This window comes from Podarcis liolepis (genome assembly GCF_965112155.1).
Source record: "Podarcis liolepis genome assembly, chromosome: 3".
Classification (NCBI taxonomy): Eukaryota; Metazoa; Chordata; class Lepidosauria; order Squamata; family Lacertidae; genus Podarcis; species Podarcis liolepis.
In genome coordinates, this window is record NC_139557.1 from 74,000,131 (window position 1) to 74,026,226 (window position 26,096).

Consider the following 26,096-nt stretch of genomic DNA (forward strand, 5'->3'; position numbering starts at 1 on the left):
GCGGGGGCTCGTCTCGTCACTAGCTCAGTTTAGGCGGTTGTCAGGGAGAAGCAAGATGGCGACCGCGACGGAGGAAGACACGGAGCTGAGGGATCTCCTCGTGCAGACGCTGGAGACGAGCGGGGTGCTGAATAAAATCAAGGTGAGGAGCTGGCGGGGAGCGGGACGGAGGCTTTATGGGATGGAGGGGAGCGCCTCAGAAGTGCGTCGGCGTATGCCCGCCTGAGGCCGGGGGAGGCGTGCTGTGCGTGGAGGTGCTGGTGGCGCGGCCCTCGCGAGAGAGCGGGTCGACACCAACGGCGCTAACGGACTCCCAACTGTCATTCCCGCCCTCTGGACAATGCCACCTAGGCATAAGTGTCGCGCGCTGTCTTTTGCTTCGTGGCGCATGCGTGGAACTCCTCCTGAAGCAATAAGGGGGTTGGTTGGTGGTCAGGAGAACATAACGGAGAGACTTTCTGCCCCGGAACAAAGGCCTGTCCCGCAGTGGCCAGCCAGGTGCTCCTGAGAAGTCCATAAAGCAGGACGTGGGAACTTTCTTTCCTGCTGTTGCTCCCCAGCATCTGGTATCCAGAGGCATACTATTTTCTGATTTCTCGATTGATAGCCTTATGCTCCAGTCCTCTTTTCGACCCATTTAAGTTGGTGACCATTCCTACGTTTGGTGGAAGCAAGTTCCACAGTTTAGCAGTGCTGTGTGAAAAAGTCCTGACACCATTAAACTTTATTGGGCGATCTGAGTTCTAGTATTATGAGAAAGGGAGAGGATGTGTTTTCGTGCTTTTTCCGCAGCATGTGTAATTTTATAAACTTTTTGTTCTCCCCGTTCTCACCTTTTGCTAAAAAGATTGGGTGACCAGAACTACACAAAGTATTCAAAGTGTGAACATAACATAAACTTTTAACAAGGCATTACAATATTGGCAGTTTTAGTCAATATTGGACGCAGTGCTACTGTCCCAGTCTCCTCTTTACCAGGCTAAACATGCCCAGCTCCCTCAATCATTCCTCATAAGGCTTGGTTTCCAGACCTTTAATCATCTTGATTGCCCTCCTCTGCACACACATTCCAGCTTGTCAATATCCTTCTTAAATTGTGCCAGTTCACTCATATTGGGGAGTTCCTTTTGGAGCTCCTCCCAGTCCCTCTTTGGTTTTGCTACCCTATCTCTAGATAAGTTATGAACACCACACCACACTTTTCTAAACTTGCACTGTAGGTTTTAAAATGACGAAAAACTGACTCTTTAAATTGATCTGAGGTCAACACCTACACTTCATAAGCTGCACTTAAAGCTCAAGCTGAGCATACACTGACCCTGGCCATACTTCTGTTTGTTGATTGACTTTTTCACTTTAGCTTGGTCTGTGTTTTCGTTCTTTACAGTGTAGAAGTAGGAGGGGTCACTGATATTTAATACATAGTTGTTAGAATGTTTACTGTCAGACAGGCAGCATAGACAGTTACATGACATACCGTATATTAGCTAGAATGTATAGCATTTCGCCAGAATACGGGATATATGCTTTCCAATGGCCTTTTGGCATTGTTATTTGGAGTTTGACCACTTCTCTCATTCTTTGGGATTACACACACATTACCCTCCAAGAAAAAGGTTTATAGATCTTTGTTCTACAATGATAAGTTAGCACAGTCATTTACTTGGGTTCATTTTTCAGAAGCAGATGCAATGTGTGGCAGAGTCTCACCTTGCAGCGTGAGTTCACTGATTGTTAAATAGTTGGGTAATTTGCTGTGTAGAGAGGGTAGGCGTGAAGTGAATGTCCCTAGATGGAGTAGGCGAGAAGGGATGTAGGATTTGAATTATGGATGAGAATGTCTTAGTAGAAAATGAAGACCCCCAACAGATGGAGCCTGAAGAAAGGAAACCAATCCCATGCGTTAAAAAACTTTATTTTTTGCCAATTATTTTTATTGATTTTCTAAATTTCAACCCAATCTTCACAAATTATACCAAATCAATACAATTTTGATTAAATGACTTCCCACTTGCCTTTGTTGATGTGACCTTAGCTTCTAATATTACCGTGTTAAGTATTTTACATTATCTCCAGTTACAATCCATTACCCAAACTTATCCCTTGTCAGCTGTATTTTTAGCCATTTCCAGTTGTGTTGAAACATTATTTAAAGCATTTACATACTTTTGTAAAACTTCAAGTGAGAATATAATACACTTCTTTTCCTTTCATTCTGTGTATGAATTTTAAATACACATGAGCAGGATATCTTAAATGTTTTTTTCTTCTTGGTTTTATGTATCTAATTGATTTGATTAAATATTTGTATTTCGCTTTTCCAACAACAAATGCTGAACTCAAAGCAGCTCATAATAATCACAATAGCATTAAAAAACAACGTTGCAATCACTGTATCAAACACAATAGCATATAAATAAAGCAAACAACAGCTCTTTGTGGAGTTTGTTGTCTGTTTGTATGTTGCTTTGGGTTGCCCTGGGCAAGATAAAGCAACTAGCAAATTAAATTAATAAAATAATGTTATTGCTCCAAGTTCTAAACTGGCCACTTTTTACAAAGTGCAAAGTGTAAGTAAATAGAAAATCTGTGTCCCTAGACCCTTTCATGAGTATTGCAGGTTGACTTGAACACTTGAAGTGTCATTCACATGGCTTAAGTGCTGCTATGTGGTTTTCTGTGTTGTAGTTTAAATGATGAAGATACTGTATCCTTAACCATACTTCTGTGTGAATAATGTTTCTGTGTAATAAATTGGGCCCTTCTGTGTGAGGTTTGTCTTGGTATCTAGCTTTCTTAATATATAGTTGCAAAATGCTATACATTTATACAAATGCTGGCTCTCTGTTACAGGCAGAATTGCGAGCAGCTGTATTTTTAGCACTAGAAGAGCAAGAGAAAGTAGAGGTAAGGAGCTGCCAAAACAACTTTTCATTTCATATAGATGTAAAAAAGCATTAAGAAGCATAATAGAATCCTGTGTGACCTCACAACACAAGTTTTAGGGAGTCGAACAAGTGTCCCTCATTGCTATCCTTGGAAGCCAGCCTTCAGGTAGAAGTAGAATCACTGAGTTATTGCAGTTTGTGTTACACCAATGTCTTGGCTTGTGGGTCTTATTTGTTCAAGCATCCCAAAGTCTAACCAACTGTTTCTGTCTCCCAAGGTAGACAGTATAGTTTGAGATGCTGAACTCTAGGGTTACTGCTTCAAATGGAAAGAAGGAGGGGGAAACACTGTGTGCTTTCTGCTTACTTTAAAGTCTACAGTTGATGGAAGCCAAAGGCTCCAGAAAAAACAGGGTGTTGTTTCCTAGCCTTTGGCATCATCAAGTAGGTAAAGAATGAGTCAACAGTAAATAAAATGGTGCTGCTGCTGCCAACTTACTTCCAGAACTGAAATTTCAAACTTTGTGTATTGTTGCACAAAACATAGTGTTGGTTATTATTTAATGTTTATCCTGCTCTTTTCTTCCTAGAATACCCAAGTTCAGCTTGGTTTGGGCATTCAAAATTAATCACTGCCAAATTCTGGTACTGTATGATATAGGCGTGGCTTCACCATGAGGATGCATAAGCATTCATGTATATATAGATAATTGTTATCTACCTGTTTTATATCTCTGTAATCGTTAATTGTTCTTCTCATTTTTTGACAGAACAAAACACCTCTGGTAAATGAAAGTTTGAAAAAGTTTTTAAATACAAAAGATGGTAAGCTCTGTCTCTGCTAGTTAAAGATACCATATATATTTCCCAATTAATGTGTGGACACTGATGCAGATCAGTGAGGGAGTTTCTGTGGTTCTTTGGTGATGTAAACAGGCTTAAATCACAACAGGAGATATCATTACAGTACTGTTCAAAGATGGCTCACTGCAGTGGAAAGTAGATGTACAGCAAACAGGGGTTAGCCTGTCCTTCCATAGATAAAAGCAAGCCATAGACAATTTCTGGTTAGTTCAGAGCAAGGTTCACTAATGTAGAAGGCAGAGCATTCTGCAGTCTGTTGTCCAGGGAGTTTTTAAAGGCCTCATCTACAGCTGATGCCACTGGAGCTAACTGATGTCCTTACTTGCTTACCTTCTGTTTTTTCTCTGCCCTTTTTATAATCCCCTGCTTTTTTCTTTATACTAGAATTTTCCCAAACAAGGGCTTCTCCAAATTCTGTTAACCTTGCATCATCCCTCTTAATTTAGTTCAAATTCCATCTTGTCAGCATTTGGTTGACAGAATCTGCAAATTCTACACTTTGCTATACTTTTGTTGGCTGCAAGGATAAGCATAAAACTTCAAGCAGTTTCAGAGTGAAAGTTTTGCTCGTGCCAGACCTTTGAATTATAAAACTGGAGGAAGAAAAACTAAATAGGAATTTGTAAGTGGATTAAAAGCTGTACTTGGACCTGGTACTTTTCTGTATGTTCTTGAGCAAATCATTCTTGCTTCTGCCTATGTAAAATAGGAATAGTAAGCTATCAGGATTGTTGTATTGTGTAAAGAACACAAAGATTGTAAAATATTTTGAAGATTTAAAAGGCTTAATAAATCCTTTATTCATAATAAAACCCAAACTCAAGTGAACGACATAGCTTTACAGTTAAAGGTCAGTCTCAGCAACCTTAGTGGAAACAAGAATGCATTTCATATTTAAATGTAGGTTATAGCAAGTTTGCAGAGTGATTATTTGCCACACTTGGGAAATGGATGTTTCCGGGGAAATGTTCTCAGTTGAATTGCTAACCAATAATTGCTAGGGTTTTAGGCCTGAAGTAACTTGGAATTTACAGAAGTGTGTGTGTCCGAAATAAGACTTTAGTTTCTAGAAGATGTAAAATGGGTGGGGAACTGGATCTAGCCTACAGATCAGATCCCTGATTGCCCCACACACAACCCATGGGTCAACTTTGATAAGTGTGCAGGACCTAAAATCTAAACTCTTTAAGCATTTAGGAACTTGTATATGACATCAAGTGTGAGGCAGGTGGGTCCGGTTTGTGGGGAACTGCCTTAAAGGCCAAATTTAGACCCATACTGGGCCACATTAGACCCATGGGTCAGAGGTTCCCCACTGTTGGTGTAAAGGGAAGTCCTCCCTGTCTTTGTAGCCCTTCATAAAGGAGTGTTTCAGAATATATGACTTACATAGTACTAGCCCTTCCTCCACCTATTTCTCCATTCTTCCTATTTTCCCTTTCTCAAGTGTAGTATCACTACTACTGGATCTTCCTTTCCTTGTCTACCTTCAAAATAACCATTCAGTGAAAAGGGTTCCCTTGCCTACAATTTCCTTACTGTTCCCCTGTCCCTGCCCAGCCTCAGTACATTTAGGTTTTAATTTTGAATGCCAGTTTGTTTGGGAGCAATTTTTAAAGAAATTCAATGAAATATAGGAAGACTTGTTTATTTACAAACAAATTCATTATTGAATGCCCAAAGCATTTTTTCACTATATCATACCTGTTTTGTAAACAGTAGCACTTAACTCACATTTCAACTGAAAACGTTAATAGTGAGTGCAAATGCTGTACGGGAAAACCAAATGTGGCTCATTTCTTTTTGTAGGTCGATTGGTGGCTAGTCTGGTTGCTGAATTTCTTCAGTTCTTCAACCTTGATTTTACTTTGGCTGTCTTTCAGCCTGAATCAAGCACAGTAAGTAAGCATTTTAATCATTATAACAACACATTAGAGAATAACACATTATATTCATTTTAATTCTTATAACAACACATAATATAATAACACATTTAATCATTATAATAACACATTATAACACAGTAATTTAACCAAAATGCTTGAAATTGTCCCATCCTCAATTTTGTCCCCAATTTCATTTTTCTGCATCATCTCTCCAGTTCATTAGCATGTTTACTTAGGAGTAGACATTGCACACAGTGGGGCTTACTTCTGATTTGACATGCATAAGACTGCAGTGCTAATCTGATTTTCCCCCTCCCCCCAAAATACAATGGAACACTGTTTAAACCTTTGGTTCTGCTTTTGAATAAATGGGGGGAATATATTAATAACTTTAACTTGAATGTCATGCTCATGCACTTTAGGGACAATTTCTTTTTCTGTCAGTCAGCTGTCAAATCTTGAATTTGAGAAAGAACAGTTGTGTAAAATATATTGTGTTAATGGCCTGGAATGCTTTATGCTTATTTTTAGTTAAATGGGCTTGAGGCTCGAGAGAATTTAGCACGGGACTTGGGAATTATAGAAGCTAAAGCTACAAAAGAAGGGCCCTTACTGCTGGAAGTGATCAGAAGATGCCAGCAGAAGAAGGGAGTGTCTAACTTTGGAGAGGTAAGGATTTTGAAAATGTGTAGTATTTTAGTTATACTAACTTTCTTAATAAACTGTTTATCTTGATGTAGGCATGCTAAACAAACTATGACAAGCAAATTAAATGTTTAAATTTTGGTGTGTTTAAAATTGTTTATTTTCTATTCTAAAACTATTATTTAGGCAGCCCCTGTAATATCTGATGGTATACATTCTCCTCCAAAATCATCAGATGGAAGATCTAACATACACTCATTGCCAAGTAAGGTAAGTCAGAATACTGGAATTAAGCTTAATATTATTTGAGAAGCACATTTTCAAATTTCAATTTTTTTCTATGTTCATTCTTGCCTATCAAGTCTTTCATTTTGTTAATAGACCCTGTTTGACTTTCTAAACAGGAAGTAAGATATCGGGGAATGATAAAGGCAGATAATTGTTTAATGAAATAAAACCATAATCTGATGGGATGCAGGTATAAATTAGAAAGAAGTTGGGATGTGATATTATAAAACTAGAATGACAATGTGTGATGTGCAATTTTTGTTGCTACTTCATTTGAGAAGCAGAGCATGAATAGCTGAAAAGTTCTACTGCTTTTCTCCCGCACTCCTGCTGCTATGCTGTAGATAAACAAGCCAAAGTCTGGATGGCCATGTGATTCATATCCAGGCATGTGGTTTATCTGAAGGAAACAAAAGGTTACAAGTGTAACCAAAGTTTGTGCTTGGCTTATTGTTCATGGTTTGTTTGGTGAAAACCAACCACAAGCACAGGTTCAGCTGATATAACAATCGAGGCTCTAGCTTTTATCTATGCTAGGAGAGAGAAGGAGCGCTGCGGAAACTTTTGTTTTAAATTGTGGTTTAATGTGATGTGCAAACTAGGCCATTGAAATTTAATGTGGGGGGCAGCCTGTCCCAGCTTTGTTTACTTAAGGTTGCTTGCCTGATTTGAATATTGTGGATTTATTGAGTTACCTGTATTTACCTTGATACATAATAAATTGTACAAGCCTGCACTAACAAGAGTTTGGCATACCTGCTGGGGAAATTAGTTTTGTAGACCATATGGACCATATGTGACTTGTTTATTTTCATATTTGTTCTTGTTTGTTCCTTGTATCAGATAAGGAAGGTTAGATTTTTAGTAGTGTTGATTTTTTATTTTTCCTAATATCAAATTACAACTTAAACAAAAGAACCGTGGTGGCAGCAAGTTTGATTTTGTAAAGGCTTGTATCAGTGTTGCTCTACGTAACCTTGGTTGTAGGAGCAAACAGATTTAATGAGATACATGTCTGCGGGTAGAAGACTAACTGTTGTTGATTGGCTTTGAATATGGGGAGCCTCAAAAGAAGCAATCTCTATTTAGAAACTTATATTTCCTAAAAAGTGTGCCAATACAAAAAAGGAGGTATTGACTATCCATCAGAATATTAAGAAGAAATTTCACTCTTGATTATCTTGATTAAAGCTTTACATTGTTAGAAGAGTTACTGAGAAATTCTTTGCAACCTTTTTGCTTTTCTGTTTTCTACCTTGTCCCAAGAGACTCATGTTTCTTAACCAGATTCTTGCTTATTTTAATAAAGACTGAATAAAGAATGCTATACATAGAGAAGTACTGGACAGAGGTAAACTAACTGAAAGAATAGTGACTCCATGAATACCAGTTGCTAGAAGCCTCGTACTTCCCTTAGGCATCTGGTTGACCACTATGAGAGCAGGATACTGGATTAGGTGACTTGATGGCTCCTTACCCATCTAGTCCACCATTCTATTTCCAGAGGCCAGGTGCTTGGTTCTTGATCTGCTGGAGAAAGTATTTAAGTACAAATGAGGATTCTTCCACCTGTCTTTGGGGAGTGTTGGGGTTGCAAGAGAAAATACCAGAGGGCAATAAGATGATCAGGTCATAGAAATCATCTGTTTTGTAGGTGACAATAAAAAACTGGCATGAACTGGTAAGACATCTGCTGGTGTTGCTGTGGAACAGAGAAAATCCTCTTACCAGCTAAACAGTTGCTGTAGCTGTGGTTAAAAGAGAGAGATTATGTATTTAGTGTAGCTATTATTGCTAGTGATGTGATGGTGAAGAGCAAAAGGTACCTTTGTTTTAGCATGAATGAGCTGCTTGTAGGACAGAGAACAGAGATGACTTTGTCTATTTGTAGAAACAACATTACAGAGAGAACTTCTGCCACTTACTTCATCAGTGAAGTAGAGCCCTGTAAATGTAAACCCAACCACACTCTGATGTGTTGAACAGTAACGTGTGCCTTCCTGTAAGTTAATGTTGTTTTATGTCACACAGCATCAATAACATTTTCCACCATGTATGCATGTATCAGAAAGCTGTTGCCAATCCTGACTCCCTAGTGCAATGCATTGTTTAATGTTTCTGTTTGCATACATTACAACATTGGAAAGTACATGTTAACAATTTGTCATGCAGCCCAAAGTCTTTGTTAATTTCTTGGAACGCTTAAAGTAGCAGCTGTTTGTTCTAGCTTTGGAGAGTTCCTTTTATGGGTTTCATTACCTGGATTATTCCCACAGCATCATTTCATATGAATCTTCCTTTATTGGGGGCAAGAGGGGATAAGCTGGATGAATTGGCCCTTTCTTAAATCTAGGTGGAAACTGTTCTCTGCACAATGCCTTGTGTGATCCAAAGTTAAAATCTTGACAATACCTGTTTTCTTTTTTAAAGGCAGTTTGTTGAAGAGTAAATATTGAAAGCAAGGTGGCAGTATATTCACAAAAATGCACTCCAATTGTTTTTCCCAAGTCACTTTTTTAAGGTTTCTAAATGTTTATACAGAACTTACTTCCAGTGCTTGGCTAATCATTTGGGATCACAGGAACTATTAAACTTAACAATGTGCCTAGTAATGTTTTTCTGAAGATAAAATGTTTTAGTGTTGTTTTGTGAGGACACTTGTGGATAGTTGTAAGAAGATTCTTTTGAATCGTGTAAGAAGATTACAATTGATGGCTACCTTTTGTTAGGCTGCTGGGCAATACTAAAGTGTTTGTTTTTGTTTGTGTGTTTTAAATGATGTATTTCTGAACACTGCTAAAAATGACTGGTGGTCAAAAGGAGACTCATAATGGTACTGTCTGTGTTGAGAAACTGGAATATGATTTTGATGTCACATGCTAGAACTTTGTGGTTTGCTAAATTATACTAGCTTAAAACTATTTTAACTGGCATTACTTCCCACAATGAATAATGAAAATGTTTTGTTCAGGGTGTATAAGTAATAATTGTAAAATCTGCATACTGGCTGTGGTCTCATTTAAGGTTTCAGTCTGAGTCTTTAAGCACAGGTTGCACATCTGTGAACAGAATTCTGTACATAGCAGCAAAGGTTACATGACTCAAGGCATTTGAATCCTACCAAGAGCTTACAGTCTTCCTAGTAGATAAATAAATTGTCCTGTATAGAGATGTAAAGCAACCAATTTGTTTTCCTCAGAGGGAAATTGAAGTAGTAATACTTCCTTATCAAACCTACATATATTTTATTACTTTTCACAACAAAATATCACCTTTTATAACTTAGCATATAAAATTGTACTCTTTGGCATTTTTATGGAACTTGCACACTAATGCAATGCTCATTTACTCATGTGTAAAACCCACTCTTTGATTAGTGTAGCTTACAGCATCAAAAGTATAAATGCCTTAATTTTATGCAAGCAAAATGGTGAATGAACCCAGTACTCAAGAAAGAGAACTGCACTGTATTCTACCTAAACAGTGTGCACAGAACTTTTGCCATCTGAGAAATAAATAAACATTGAAAATAGAACCACAAATAATGTTGTAAACAGCATATACAAAATGGTTTCATACAATCACAGTATTACAATCTCTTAGTTTATTTGGATACTGAGTTAAGCAATAAATAACACATTTGAATGTTTATAGGTACAGTATACACAAGTATTCTCTAATTATTTAGATTATTTTACGTAAATCTTCATAGTGCACATCTTTTGTAAATTAAACCTGTATTAAAGCATTTCACTCATTCCAAAATTTCAGGACGGCTTCTTTTCAGAGTTCCCCAAAGTTTCCAATTTTTCTTTCTCCATGACCCAGGCTTTCATATCTCTGATCTTTTATCTAGAAGGTAGACTAGGTAATGAAATGCTGTAGAAGTAGAAAACGCATCTCTCTTAAAAGGAGAATCATAGAATCATAGAGTTGGAAGAGACCACAAGGGCCATCGAGTCCAACCCCCTGCCAAGCAGGAAACACCATCAGAGCAATCCTGACATATGGTTGTCAAGCCTCTGTCAAGACCTCCAAAGAAGGAGACTCCACCACACTCCTTGGCAGCAAATTCCACTGTCGAACAGCTCTTACTGTCAGGAAGTTCTTCCTAATGTTTAGGTGGAATCTTCTTTCTTGTAGTTTGGATCCATTGCTCCGTGTCCGCTTCTCTGGAGCAGCAGAAAACAACCTTTCTCCCTCCTCTATATGACATCCTTTTATATATTTGAACATGGCTATCATATCACCCCTTAACCTCCTCTTCTCCAGGCTAAACATGCCCAGCTCCCTTAGCCGTTCCTCATAAGGCATCGTTTCCAGGCCTTTGACCATTTTGGTTGCCCTCCTCTGGACACGTTCCACTTTGTCAGTGTCCTTCTTGAACTGTGGTGCCCAGAACTGGACACAGTACTCCAGGTGAGGTCTGACCAGAGCAGAATACAGTGGCACTATTACTTCCCTTGATCTAGATGCTATACTCCTATTGATGCAGCCCAGAAATGGTAGCTGCTGTCTAGTAACACTGGATGTATTTCCTGTACTGTTCCAAAAAGTATATCCAAGTATAGAGGACATACTCAAAATAGTTGTTTCACTTCCAAATATGAATGCTAAAATTTTACATGTGTGCTGGGACAGTGTAAGCAAAGTGTGGTGGAACACAGAATTTTTTCCTGTGGCAAGGAACTGGAAAGAAAATTTTGTAGATTATAATGCTTATGAAATTTATCAGACTCATTCATCACATCTCTTACTGTATTTCATTTGAAGCCTGTGATTATTTTTAAATAGGTGGGAGGTGACAGCTCATGAAGTAATCTACTGGTCAAGCAGAGAGAGAATGTTGATTAGTAGGCAAGGCTTTTAATCGGGTTTTTAGAGTGATAGCATAGATCTAACTCAATAATCTAGATTTCACATAACATAACCCACATATAATTTGTTTTCATTTTTGTGCCATTATTTTATTCTTGTGCTCAGATACCAAGGTATAAAGGACATCGTAAACAGAAAAGGTGCTTGGACACAACTGAGCAGGTAAAATGCATGAGGAGAAGAAACTGACAGGTGCTTGTAGTTCTACCTTTAAGAAAGAGCAGCTTGCACTAAAAATCATTGCAACTGACTCATGGCATTTGGTAAACTAACTCCACAAATATGTAGATGTAACACAGACTCTGAGGCACAATATTAATTACATTATGTAAATTTAATGCAAAGCTTATTAATAAGCTTTACCTATATTTATGGAGCGGCTGCTTGCTTGCCTGCCCTCCTTCCTGCATTTTATGACTCTCCATGCGGTTTTTGTATCAAAAGGTCACATCTTTGGATTCCAAACCTTTAACAATTAGGTATCTTGACACAATTTCATTCAGTAATGCTACTGTATATTGTTAGTTCTTGGTTAACTGAAGGCCAGTTCACACATTAACTCATGAAATTAAACCCTTTCCTACCCACTTGGAATTCTGAAAGTTTCTACATACCAAATATTATTTAAAATTTGAAGCGTTTGCCTGACCTTCACTTTGCTGAGGATAGAGGACCCGATAATTTCCCCCCATCAAAGTGAGAGGCAGGCAAGCAGCTATCTAACTTTCCCTGCATAAAGGGAGAACCTTTAGGATTCCAACCAGGCAGAGCAGGGCTGACTTACATGTGGTTGCTCATTAAACATAGTGTGTACTGGTGCTGAGATAATGGAGTATATCTTGGATAATCCTGAGTGAATTGCTTTATCTGAAACATTTCAATTTGGCTGTTAGGATGTTTGGACCTGTCCCTCATACAAAAACAGCTTTGTGGCAGAGTTGCAATTAAGATTTCAGGGAATAGCCACCCATTTCCTGTTTCACTTACTTGAATACAGTACTGCTGCTCCTCTGCTCCACCCCCAACCTTGTGCATCTTTTGAAAGCCAGTCCAGAAGGCATGAAGAGAGCTAGGAAAGGATGCTTTTCGTGGTTTGCTGTTTTTCCTATGAGGTATCTATCATATTAGAGGGACACGGGTGGCGCCGTGGGTAAAACCTCAGTGCCTAGGACTTGCCGATCGCATGGTCGGCGGTTCGAATCCCCGCGGCGGGGTGAGCTCCCGTCTTCGGTCCCAGCTCCTGCCCACCTAGCAGTTCGAAAGCACCCTTAAGTGCAAGTAGATAAATAGGTACCGCTTTATAGCGGGAAGGTAAACGGCGTTTCCGTGTGCTGCTCTGGTGCCGGTTCTCCAGAGCAGCTTCGTCACGCTGGCCACGTGACCCGGAAGTGTCTCCGGACAGCGCTGGCCCCCGGCCTCTTAAGTGAGATGGGCGCACAACCCTAGAGTCGGACACGACTGGCCCGTACGGGCAGGGGTACCTTTACCTTTACTTATCTATCATATTCCCTTCCTTACCCTGTCCTGAAGGAATGGAGAAGGCAAAGACTACACCATCAAGTAGTGTTATTTATTTATTTATTTATTTATTTATTTATTTATTTATTTATTTATTTTTCATATAAAGTCTATAAGCCTTCCTGTAACAGAAGCTATTGGGAGATTAACAAGATAAAAAAGGAACACAATTACAATTGAAATGTGGTAAAAAGCAGATAATAAAAACAGGTATCAAGTCTAAGGACAGATCATACCAAAATAGAAAGCAGAGAATCAAAAACTAGAGCACTAAATCATATAAAACAAAGGGATAAAGTCCACAAAGTGTAAAATAACCCCAAAATTAAGAAACATGGGAAAGTAAAAATGTATTTGCCTGGCACTAAAAATATGTTAAAGTAGATACCAGCAAAGTCTCTCTAGGGAGACCGTACAACTATCATGGGGCTACTAGCAAAAAACGTATTTTCACGCTTAGCTACTAACTATACCTCAATTGACAGAGTCACTTAGAGCAGGCCTTGGGTTATGAACTGAGGTTCCAGTGCGTGCATATAGGAAAATACCATAAGGTTCTTTAAAGGCCGAGTAATGGATGACTGCACTTGACCTTTAGTTCTTTTTGAAACACTTTACTGCCATTGGTCATAAGATGGTTTGAGGGCTAGCAGGCATTTGTGGGATTGCTTTTTTTAAAGTGTTTCAGCATTTTTTCTATTCTGAAAGCAGCTTTTACTTTCAGCTGGTCACATCTGCACTGTAATGTAAAGCACATGGCTTCCTCCAAAGAATTGTGGGAACTGAAGTTTACCCACATGCAGACACACTCATACACAGAAAACCCTTAACAAACTACAGTTCCCAAGATTCTTTGAGGAAAGCCATGTGCTTTAAATGCATGGGGTGGATGTGACCTAACTCTGAATCAGCTTCACTGGTGTATTCAGGATGAAACTAGACAGTCCCCAGCTTTGTCTTTGCCTCCTATTGTGTGAATGCTGGTGGGGTGGCGGGGGACATTTGCATGTATGCAGCGATGCTTAACCTTTCTTCCACGCTGTGATGCTTTTCTATTTTTTATTAGTTTCTAATTTGTTCTTAAGATTATATTTCCCTGGATTCATTATGTCACCTCCACTATTCTAGAGGCTTCCTTGAGCAGTTTTTAATGAAAAGGCAAGATAGAAGTATTTTAATAAATTTATCAGTTGGACAGATAAGCAGAGGAAACTGCTTTATACTGAGGCTGACAATTGGTACTCCCAGCAGAGTACAGCTTACACTGTGTAGCAGTTGCTGTCCAGAATTTCAATCGGGGTTTTTTCTAAACCCTACCTGAATATTCCGGGGATGGAACCTGGAACATTTTGCATGCAAAGTACATGCTCTAGCACTGAGCTGTGGCCACTGCCTTCTCATTTGCAACCTTTTTCAGTGGCCATTTTCCCCTTATTGCCAGATCAAAGATAAAAAATAGGCTCCCAGCTGAAGAATTGGGTAGGAATGATAGGTGGGGGAAAGGAAAAGGTTAAGCACTCCTACCCTCTGATACTGCACTAAAACCCACCTTAACCCCCTCCCCAATATTGCTATTAACTATATAGCAGGTGTTTGAGGAATGATGTGCCTACCTGTTTGCATTGCATAGTTTATTTCAACCTGTAAATCTTTATCAAAGGACAAGGGTTTGGGTATCATCCTTCTAGGATGCTGCTACTGAGAAGTGGTAATAGTAATGCTTAGTATTTGTATACCACATTTTAAATGTTCAGAATAGTTTTTAAATCATTCATCCAAAGTTGTAATTTGTTTGATTATATGGAAATTTGCATAAGTCAGCCTTCAAAATCTAGATGAAATCTCTAGATGAGCGGGGTAATGACAATTTACCTCCTAAAACTACTAAATTGGTTTCAGAACTGGTTACAATGAAACTGACATAAATGCTTAACTATAAAATTAATCAGATTACTAATACAAAAATTTGATTCCAAAAAAATTGTAGCTTTGTTGAATTGTGAGAGCCCGAAGAAGAGTTTTTGATACCACACCTTTTACTGTATTTTTCGCCCTATAGGACGCACTTTTCCCCCTCCAAAAATGAAGGGGAAATCTGGGTGCGTCCTATGGGGCGAATGCAGGCTTTCGCTGAAGCTTGGAGAGCGAGAGGGGTCGGTGCACACCGACCCCTCTCACTCTCCAGGCTTCAGGAAGACATCAGCAGCTTAGGCAGCCCTGCGGGAGTTCCCGCAGGGCTGTCTAGGCTGCGGAGAGCAGCCTGCTTCCTGGAGCACCGGGCGCGCTGAAAGCAGAGGCCCCCGCAGGGCTCCCCACGCTGCGGATAGCAGCCTGCTGCCCGGCGGGCGCGCCCTGAAGAAGAGCGCCCCGCGCGCCAGGCAGACATCCGCAGCGTGGGCAGCCCTGCAGGAGTTCCCCGCAGGGCTCCCCACGCTGCGGATAGCAGCCTGCTGCCCAGCGGGCGGGGCGCCCTGAAGCAGAGCGCCCCGCGCGCCGGACAGACATCCGCAGCGTGGGCAGCCCTGCAGGAGTTCCCCTCAGGGTTCCCCTCGCTGCGGATAGCAGCCTGCCGCCCGGTGGGTGGGATGCCCTGAAGCATAGTGCCCCTTGCGCCGGGCAGACATGGGCCAGCTCCACAAGCTCGGGGGACAGTAGGGAGGCGCAGCGCCACCATCCCACTGTTCCTCGACCTGGTTCGGTTTCCCCGACCTGCTTTGGAGGGGGAAATAAAGGGAAATTTCCCCCCCTTTATTTCCCCCCCAAAAAACTAGGTGCGTCCTATGGGACGAAAAATACGGTGAATTTTTAACTCTAGTACTGTATATGTTTTATATTGGGGTAAGGGACCTGAATTTAAAAGTAATCGCTGAGACTCCTTATGCAGATATTGTTGGCATCTGTCTGTCTTGGGAAGAGTGTGCCTTTGGGAGTAAAGTCAAACCGTTGGAGAGTTAGCTGCTGTGGCTGTAGAGAACAATACAGTAGCGACATATTTTATTACAGGTGGGGCAGATGGGTTTTGGTGCTATAGGTGTGCCATGGCATTTCTTCCCTCTGCTTCTCAAAGTGGTCATTCCTCCTCTGGTCACTACTATGGCTACATGACCTGACTGTCTCCAGGCACTACAATTGTCTGAAAGGGATTCCCATACCAGCCTTCATGTCATATTTGCGGACATCTTTTTAACACAGAATTGGTCTGCCAGCAGGCCTAGTGCTCCCTGCTATCTTGCATTCTGTGTACATGATCAAACCAGTGTAGATGTCACAGAGACAGGGTTGCAAACATGCTGGGAATGTGGGCTTGGGAGAGCACATCTTTTTTTGACATTTTGTTTTGCCATGTGATGCTGGAAATCTGCCTGACGCAGCACAAATGGAAGGCATTGAGGCATCGCTCCTGGCGGGTGAAAGTTGCCCATGACTCACTTCCATAAAACAGTGTACTCAGTACAGAAGCCTGGTAGACCTTCATCTTGGTATTGGTTGTTAGCATCACATTTTCCCATACCCTTTTGGAGAGGTGAACCATTGCTGTAGCTGCCTTGCCAATACGATTGTCCAGCTCAACATCGATTGAAAGGTTGCTGGTTATGGTGAAGCCCAGTCTACCACCTCAAGCATGTGGCTGCCTATGCTGATGTGTGGAGTGCTGGCTTGGAATGCTGACGATGTCCTGACCCATCAAGCTGATAATGAGGTGGAACTCCATGCAGGCTTGGGCAAAATGGTTGGTGCAGATGTGGAAATAAATTTACCAGTCTTATGAATGAAAAATGATACTGCTGTTTTATTGAGTACTGCATTTTATTTATTTTGCTTCTATTAATCTGGTAATTTTAGGTTGAAGTCCTACATCTATTTAACCTGGGATTTAATTCCATTGAAGTCGTTGGGCTTTAGGATGGTTTTCAATACTTCTTCTAGATAATATTTTTATGTTGCCTTGGATGCTCATGCAGTGTAAGGGTTATATATCCCACATAAAATGAAGCTGCCAAGTAAGTGTGTTTTAGGATTATATTGTAAAATTGATTTGGGGCTCAAGTGAGTAGCAAACATCTCAAAAGTTTAATAATTATAACTGTTACAGGTTAATAACTATAATAACTCATTAACTTTTTATGGTTTTATTATATGGTATTATTGCTATAAACATACTTTGATTTTTTTATGCTACAGTGGAATACACATATTAAAAAAATAAATAAATGGGAAACCTTTATCTTTTAAACTTCTTTCTTTACAAGATTGTGAAACTGGCATTTCTGTCTACACATTGCAATCAATTTAACAGATAATTGAAAAACTGTTGAAGTGACATTGTGCCTACATGACTATTGATGTACTACTGTATGTTCTTTTTTTGTATACAAAAATGGATTATAGCTCAAGGGAAGCAAATTATATGACTTGTTTAAGGAAATGATTTGTTTGTTTTTTTAGGTTACTGGAACAAGTCATAGTGATACAAGCATCTTGTCTGGAGAAGCAAAGAGCAAAGGCAGCATTCACTCCTTACCCAATGAAACAAAACTAATTTCTCAACCAAACCAAGATGTAGATACCAAAGAAAAGAATAATCTAGCAGTAGGAGAAGATGATGCAGAGGGAGATTCCTTCTTTGATGATCCCATACCAAAACCAGAACCAAGTTATGACTGGTAAATTGAATGAACTACAACTATAAATGTTTCCTTTAGACAACAAAATAGACGTTTTAGGCTGGAGGATGCTGCACTTAGAAACCTTAGAATAAATGAAAAAGAGGGTACATATTTTGCACAAATTGTAGAAGAATAGTTTGTTGCAGTGCCCATAGATTGCCCTTGTGTTTCCCCCATTTACAGAAATCGCTTTTTTCAAAAATAAGAAAATATATTTCCTACTTGACAATAGAACCCTGTAATTCAGAAATATTTATATTCATGTTTTTATATATGCAGATGTATTTTGTGATGATGACACCATAATGGCTTTGGTGTGTTTGCAAAGGCTGGCAGTGTCGGGACACCAGTGCTTCAACTTAGAGAATGATGGATGAAGCCCTGCATGCAGCAGAGCTTCAGAACATTCTTTGTGCATCAACTAAGCTGTCCCAGAAACTAAATGGCACTCCGAAACCCACCTCCAACACAAGCCAACACTGATCAAACTCAATGTCACTGCATGACAGAAGTGAGACTTGATCAAGCAGATGTTGGACTAGCTCAGCCCCTCCCTAGTCTTGGAATGCTCTGTTTCAGGGCTTTCTGCTAACTGCTGCCTCCAGGCATTCCACCAGCAGGCAGCCTGCACTTTTGGCAGCCTGCAGAGTCCAGCTTAGATGGGAGAGGAAAGCAGAAGACACTTCAACCCTGTCTAAAAGTGAACAACAATCTGATGTATTGAGGGGTGGTGGTGGATTGCTCTGCCCACGTGCAAATGCTATGTTGTGCACAGAATATTTTCCTTGAGGCAAGTGGAAAAATTGTAACAACCAAATGGTTGTTATTGCATACTACTTTATACAGGTTCAAGGAATAATCAACTCTGATGCCATGTCAACTCAGATCTGCTTCTTCTGAAGAAAATTTTACTTGAATTCAAAATCATAACATGGTTGATACAGTTTATATTTATATTTACATCTGAATCTCTTCCTCTGGGTTATGTTGATAAAACATCATATGACATAAACAGTTACACTGAAGAGGCTTTGGAATAGGTGAGAATGTGTGCCAAGCTTTTCTTGCCATATTTGGCATTAAGAGCCATCATTCATGACTCAGTCTGAAGCAGTTAAAAAATGATGTATCTCTCCCCCTTCCCTCCTTTTTAAAGGAAGAATGATTCTATCAAGGAAGGAAATGCTTCTCTTTCTGATGTACCACCTATAAAGACTGGTCTGAACTCTTTGTCTGGAGCACCTCCTCTAAAAAAGTCTGACAGTAAGTTGTTGAGTGAGAAATTACATTCCCTTGCTCTAAATATTATAATAATCTTGCATTACAAGAGCATACCTTCACTTAGCTTTGTGCTAGATCATTACCATTCTGGTGTTGTTGTAAACAGTTTAAAGTTATTATTTTGCACCAGAAAAAGAGGATAGGTACCTAGCTGTGAGAAATGCTGTGCAACCAGGACTAGTTGGCAAATAGTGATGTGGTGTTCTTGTGCATTGCTGGGTTGCAGCACGTTACTCCCGACAACCAGTTCAGATGCTATAAAGCTAACCTGTGGACTTGCAGAAATTGTTGAATTCCAATTCCCATCAACTAGCATAGCCAGTGGTCAAGAATGATGGGAAATGCAGTGCAGTAACACCTGGAAGGCCACAGGCTAGTCACCCATTCTGTATAGAATCCATTCAAATTTCTGCGTCCCCCACTGTTCTTGTACATAGGTTCTAATTTATATAGCATGCATCTTTCTTTTATATGATCTGCTGACTATTATAATGGACCCAAAGCAGATTACAATTTTTAAAAAGAATCTGTTCAATCAGCAAAACAATTAAATAACATCTTAGGCACATTTTCATTCTATATTTCTTGGATAGCTATCAGTTTTCAACTGCAACAGTCAGCTTTTATGAAGTAGGAGAATGAATTGGCAAGTATGTTCTCCAGTATTATATGAAGATTGCATTCACATGTCACAGTAAGCTATAAATCATGACTTACTGTGCATAAACAAATCTCGCCTGCTTTTTCTTCTCCCTACTCATTGCTAGGATGAAAGAAACCAATATTGTTGGCTTGGCATTAAACCAGGGATCATGGTTTATTTCAGTACAAACAAACACAGTCTATAGCCAAGGTTTTTTCTTGGCTTACTGATCATATTTTGTTTCCTCCCAGTCAATGGCAGTCAGCGGGACACCTGGCAGACACCTCTCGTACTTACTAGGAGCCAAGAGGCACAGGGAGCTCATGGGGGGGGGGAGCAGGAGAGTCAGATTGGCTCCACCACTGGACCCACACAGTGTTGAGCTCCTCACACCTTGCCCCTTTCCTGCTCAGAAAGCAGTACTGGTGCTTGCTATTCAGAAGCCAGGTGTGCAGTTCAGCCTTCACACCAACTGCAACTGCTTCCAGTCCAAGCAGGAAAGGAGTAGTGAAGTGGCCTTGGTCCAGTACATCTGAAGGAGTATCTCCACCCCCATCGTTCTACCCGGACACTGAGGTCCAGTGCCGAGGACCTTCTGGCAGTTCCCTCACTGTGAGAAGCCAAGTTACAGGGAACCAGGCAGAGGGCCTTCTCAGTAGTGGCACCCACCCTGTGGAATACCCTCCCACCAGATGTCAAAGAGAACAACAACTACCACACTTTTAGAAGACATCTGAAGGCAGCCCTGTTTAGGGAAGCTTTTAATGTTTGATGGATTACTGTATTTTAATATTTTGTTGGAAGCCGCCCAGATGGGCAGGGTATAAATAAATTATTATTTTTATTTTATCATTATCATCATTATCATTATATTTATTTATTTTGTTTATTGGCGGGTTATAAATAATAAATTGTTGTTGTTGTTGTTCATACATAGTAAGCCACATGAGAACATGAGCATAGAAAATCAGCATGGCTGCTCTTAATACCAACATAGCAACTTCACATTTTCACTCTGTCATCTATCTGGTTAACATGCATTTTAAGTAGGTTCTGTAGGAAGCAGTTACACACTTTTGATCTACCTAACCTCTGTTTTACAGATGCAAACTCAATTTTGAAAGATGTAAAGATGATGAATTCTAAATTTGGATCACTTGAACTAGGCAAGTAGCTCTTCTTAGAAGGACACCATTAAGAACTTTTTATTGCCACATCTTGTTTGGTAATTGTTCAGACAAAAGATAAAAATTATTTCTATGCATAGATCAATAAGTTTGCTGAAATGCTTTGCAGCATGTTAAAAGCTGTTCTAAAGTTACTGTTTTTCAGGGGGGGAATCCTCATGGTCCTATTTTCATTGTTAAACTAGGTTGATAGCAAACACATCTTTCTAATTAAATACTGCATGTAATTTCAAGTTTTCTAATCCTCCATTTTAATTATTTATAAGCAGGGGATGAAGAGGAATATGCTGATGATTTCAATAGGTAAGAGAAAATTCAGAGTGGTATACTTCAAGCATTTATTTGCATTTGATATAAGTTAAAAAGAATGCCCATTATTTTTCAAAAAGGGTTTAAAAAGTTGTGTTTCCATATAGCTATACACCACACAAGCATTTTCAAACTATTTACTGCTCTTTTATTAATTTCTTGATGTTCTAATACTCTGGGCATGTTCACACATTATGGAAAGTCATGACTAGTGAACATGCTGATAATTTCCAGTTTGCTCCTTTTGGTTAACAAACCATGATCCTTGGCTTAGTGTTGTGTCTGAGCTGGGGATCGTGTTTGTTTCACTCTGCACAAACCTTTGCTTCAGGTAGTGATTTGTTTGGAGTGAAACAAGACCCTGATCCCTGGTTCAGATGTAACACTAAGCCAAGGATCATGGTGTTTTTCTCCTGCTTGCTAATAGAAAGGAGTAGAGTAAAAGCTATCTACATATTCAACATAAATTATTAGCCATTGATTACTATGACATGAACACAGCCAATTATGTGCTTCCAATTTTGATGTGTGAAAATATATTTTTTTAATGAGCTGTCTTGGTTGGTTCTTGAAGTCAAGTATATATACGCTTCCTTAAGTGATCACATGGCACCAGCAATTCTTTATAGAATCACTTTGTGGGATGTGGGGAGCTCCATATAAGTCACTGGTACTTTGAAGTAATGACTCCTGGTATTTGATGAATTTACTTTAATGTAGGATCTTTTAAGCAGTTCAGCCCACACGTAACTTTGAAATTCAACATTTTATTTATTAGGTATTTAGAAATGTTTCTCGTAGATATTTTAATTTATAAGGTGTTCTTTAACATTAAAGAATAGAGCTTTATTGTTTCCATCTTTTAACTTTCCCTCATGTCAGTACTAGTCATCGGTCAGAGAAAAGCGAAGCCAGCATTGGTGAAGAAATAGATGATATTTCCGTAGAATTAGACGACTTCAATCCTAGCGATAAAGTATGTATATTATACTTTACATCAGGGTGGGCATGTATCCATTTTCATTCTCAGTAGAAAGCTATTTTCATAGAATCCTATTTTTGTATTCTTACGGTTTCTTGCAAACATGATTCTATGATTCTATATTGTTATTGTGAGAAACTGTTAAGCCAAACAATAGCTGTACCTGTTTGCAACTGTGTTTAAGGGACCCTTGCCAAGTGTCACCTAGTGGGCTACCTACTTTTAGTGGGATCCTCGCTCCCCAGGCGGCTTACTTGATTGCAGCAGGGGTACTCCAAACAGTGCCTGGTGGTTGAGTTTGGGAATCAGCATTTCAATTCCACAGTGCCCCAGAGCAACACTACATCAGGGATACTGAAGGAAATTTAACTGATGGCTCTCAGACCTAGCCTTGCAGCACTGATTGGAACACCAGGCAGGGGGATGGGATTGAAGGACAGGCTAAGGGGAATGGGAGTTCTAGTTCACAACATCTGGATAGTACCACATTAGCAACCCCTGCCTTTTTTCCTTACTGTGCAGAATGAGTAATGTGTGAACTGAGCTCTGCTTAATTTATTTGAATGTAAGATCTCCTTAATAATTGCAGTATATTCTCTATTTGAAAGAGGATGAGAGGTGGAGGTTATGGTTTCAGGGATACCGCATATTTCAAGAAGCATAGCACAGTATAGCTCACACATGCTTTTAAAAACCATATGGTCAAAATAAGGGAGGGAGGGGTGGTACCTGAAACAAATTGAGATTTTCCCAAGTAACTAACAGTCTCATGTGCACTTAATAAAGATTAATACTGTTAAGTCTACAGTTCGGGCAACAGAATTATCTGTATGATCTGCATCACTGTTCTCTTACCTCAGGAGTATTCTGTAGCCTCTCTGTACATTAACAAATGCCATTTCATTCTTCATTTTGCTTCAGTAGCAACTATATATTGTAAAAGTTCATTTTTTAAATCTTCACTGAAAAGAAATTAATAATGTGTTTGAATATATGAAATTGCTAATATATTTCCCCAACTATGGATGAAATCCATCATCTTGCCAGCAAACACAGTGGAACTTCCCCTTCTTCTCCTTATGCCTGCATCTGCTCCATCCTGCACCACAATCTGCTGCAGAGAGTCTCCCAATCTTCTGGAGCAGATTTTAGGGGCATGCTGTAGTGAAGAAGAGAAGGGGAAGCCCTGTTGGTAGCATTACAATAATAAAATGAACACAAGCATCAGCAGTGGCACAAAGCTTCTAAATATTGATTTTTAAAATATGCTCTCTTTCCTTATTTTACTGGAAATTTAATGTACTAAAGCTGCTATTCTATACAAGCTTTCCTAGGAATATGTTTCATTGAACTCACTGAGACTTACATAGGGTTGCCATATGTCCACTTTTTCCAGGACATGTCCTCTTTTTCACAGGTAGAGTCGTCATAGCAAATGTGTCCTTTTCTTTGTTTTTTAAAATATGGCAACCCATATAGATAGATAGTGGTGTGTTGCCTCTTGCTCATAGGAAAGTACTTGAGATCTTCTTGATAGGAGTTTTTAATAGAAGATAATGTTTTAAAGAACAGCTTAGCTATAAAATACACTGGATTTTAAACATCAGTTAACATTTTAATATTTTTTTTTTCTCCTAGCTTGAAGACTTCACACAAGATTTCACCATTTCTCAGTTAAGTGGTGAAGCAGATTACTTAGAGGATGTTGCATGAGTAGAACAAGCAAAGATCTTAATTTGTTGACTTGAAGAACTTTGTAGACTATATTTTAAGACAATCACTCTGCTGAAATATCCCCTCCCAAATTGTGCCTTGTGTTTCAACAGAAACTCCCCCAACAAAGTGGAGTTGGGAAAAGAGTTTTTAAACTTGTAAGAACTGAAAGAAGAAGTAATTTTGGAGCGTGGTATTGCGGTCTCGTTAAGCTAATTCATATGTGTAATATGTCAAATATTTCCCAGAAAAATGTCCGTTGCAGGCGACAGACACATCAAGATGCTTGATCTACAAGAATTCATAAGGGAAGAGATCTACAAAACAGATAAACAGTGGCAAACATGGCTTAATGTCATGGCAACCATTTGGCTTTTTGCTGAAGAACAAGCAGTATTTGAACTTGCTCTTCTGTTGACCTAATTAAAATTACAGTTTTTCTCTCTTAGTTGTTGAAATTACTTTAGTGGCCAGGAGATATGAACCAAGATCTTCAAAACTGACTCGTTAGATTGCCTAACATGAGGCATATTAAAATACTTTAGTGGCTGAATCATGAATCCCTGTGGTTTCTAGTAAGTTGGTCCCTTGTTGCAACTTAGGTGCTTAGTTTTGCATGGCCAAGATCACTAGGTACTTCTGAAAATTGCAGCTGGAATATGAGCCTTAACTCTAAACTTATTTTTATATATTTAAACATTTGTTATTCTAAGATAGCTTTTTGTTTGTTAATTTAATGAAAGCTATAAATGGTTGTTAGCATGAGGGTTTTTTCTTTGAAACACAGCTTAATACTGAATAAAACTATTCCAAGAAGGACTGTTTTAAAGTTTGGGAATGTTATGTGATGAGAATCCTTCACTTAAAATGATTGCGTGTGTGTGTGGTCTTTTGTTTTTTATGTGTGGATTTGAAGAGCATTTAATCTGGGCCTCTCTGAAGTTGTGGATCACACCTCCTGCATCAATTTGAACCTAAATATGTAAAAATGGCAAACATCTAAAGCATCCCTTTGTAAATTCATTGAAGCCCCCTATGCAAATTAGCTTTCAGTCCTAAAAGTGTGTATATTTGCCTCATTTATTTCAAAGGGACCTGGATGTATGAAACTGCAGAATTGCAGGTTTAGGCTATAGTTCACCAAAGAATGACAATACAAAAGCTTCCAAATAAAGCACATAGGGAGGCTGTGTAGTGGTTGGTGGACTGCTCTGGTGGACAGCATTAATCTCAAATCATGCCCTACCACAGTGGGACTTGTTTGTGAGCAAATGTATGTGGAAACAGGTTTTAACCGTAAGCTTTGTGAAACAGAGTCAGTGATGCAAAAGTTGATACAACTTCAGCAATACCTGCTGCATGATATGTTAAATTAAGTCCTGGTAATTTTGTGAAACTGAAATTAAAAATGTAATTCTTTGGGTACTGCAAAAAAATTACTTCTCAGATACATTAAGTAAAAAAATAATAATATAGCTTCTGTTTGAGCAGTTGGCTTCTTGATATAACAGTTATTCTAACAAATGCCAGTAAGCATTTATTTACTGTATTTGGCAGTATACTTTAAGGTTTAAGTCTACAAACTACTTTCTTAGTAGTAGTTCTGGTAATCAGGAATGTTGTGATTTGTCCATTATAGTTGAAGACCTAAATTTCACAATTACACTGGAACCTCTATTTGTGACCATAATCCGTTCCGGAGGTCCATCCGGAGGTCGAAACGGGTCTCTGGGAGAGGCGCCGTTGTTTGCAGGCATGGGCGGTGATTGCCTGCTTCTGTGCATGTGCAAACAGCGATCGCCACTCCTGCGCATGTGCAAATGGCTGCAAACCCACCGGTTACTTCCAGGTTTGCCATAAGAAGCGGCGGTGGAAAGTAGAGGTTCGACTGTAATTGATGTGATAAAGTCTCTACAGCTTGATATCAGTTGTGTGCCATGAATATATGTATTTTTACCATCCTCAGAACAAAATGCAGTAGAATATCTACAGCCCTGACACAAGGGCTAAAGGCTGGAACAAAAACCTTGTGGAGGTGCTTGAGACTAGCAGTGTACTACTCCCCCCTCCCTTGCCTATCCTTCTGAACCAATGTGGCTGCATTCTACCCATGTCAGGGGCAGAATGCTGGTGTAGGTTGGTTGCTGGGAATTGCAAGTGGGGAGATTTCAGTTGCAGTCTTCTGTAGGTGAGCCTCGGTATGATCTAGCAGAAGCTTTAATTCTCATTTATTTAGTACTAAAAGACTACCAGCACTGACTTGATAATACTTTATTTCTCCATAGCTGGGGGAAGGAGGCAATATGGCAAGGATTCTTTTTTGATGTTACAGTGCGCCTCCCCTTGA

At 39.4% G+C, this 26,096-nt stretch overlaps 1 protein-coding gene across 2 annotated transcripts; it reads left to right on the plus strand.

The window, feature by feature from the left end:
* Positions 1-8: 8 nt before the first annotated feature.
* Positions 9-24,565, plus strand: CEP43 (centrosomal protein 43). Of its 2 annotated transcripts, XM_083496570.1 has the most exons (13): positions 9-142; positions 2,854-2,907; positions 3,659-3,713; positions 5,562-5,650; positions 6,170-6,307; positions 6,470-6,553; positions 11,555-11,611; positions 17,414-17,631; positions 18,791-18,897; positions 20,662-20,724; positions 21,015-21,048; positions 21,937-22,030; positions 23,675-24,565. In XM_083496570.1, exons 1-13 carry the CDS (start codon positions 56-58, stop codon positions 23,747-23,749), a joined length of 1,155 nt encoding a protein of 384 aa, XP_083352696.1. In that variant the 5' UTR covers positions 9-55; the 3' UTR covers positions 23,750-24,565. The 2 variants fall into 2 exon arrangements, with proteins under 2 accessions (XP_083352696.1, XP_083352697.1); XM_083496571.1 differs by lacking the exon at positions 11,555-11,611.
* Positions 24,566-26,096: the final 1,531 nt, after the last annotated feature.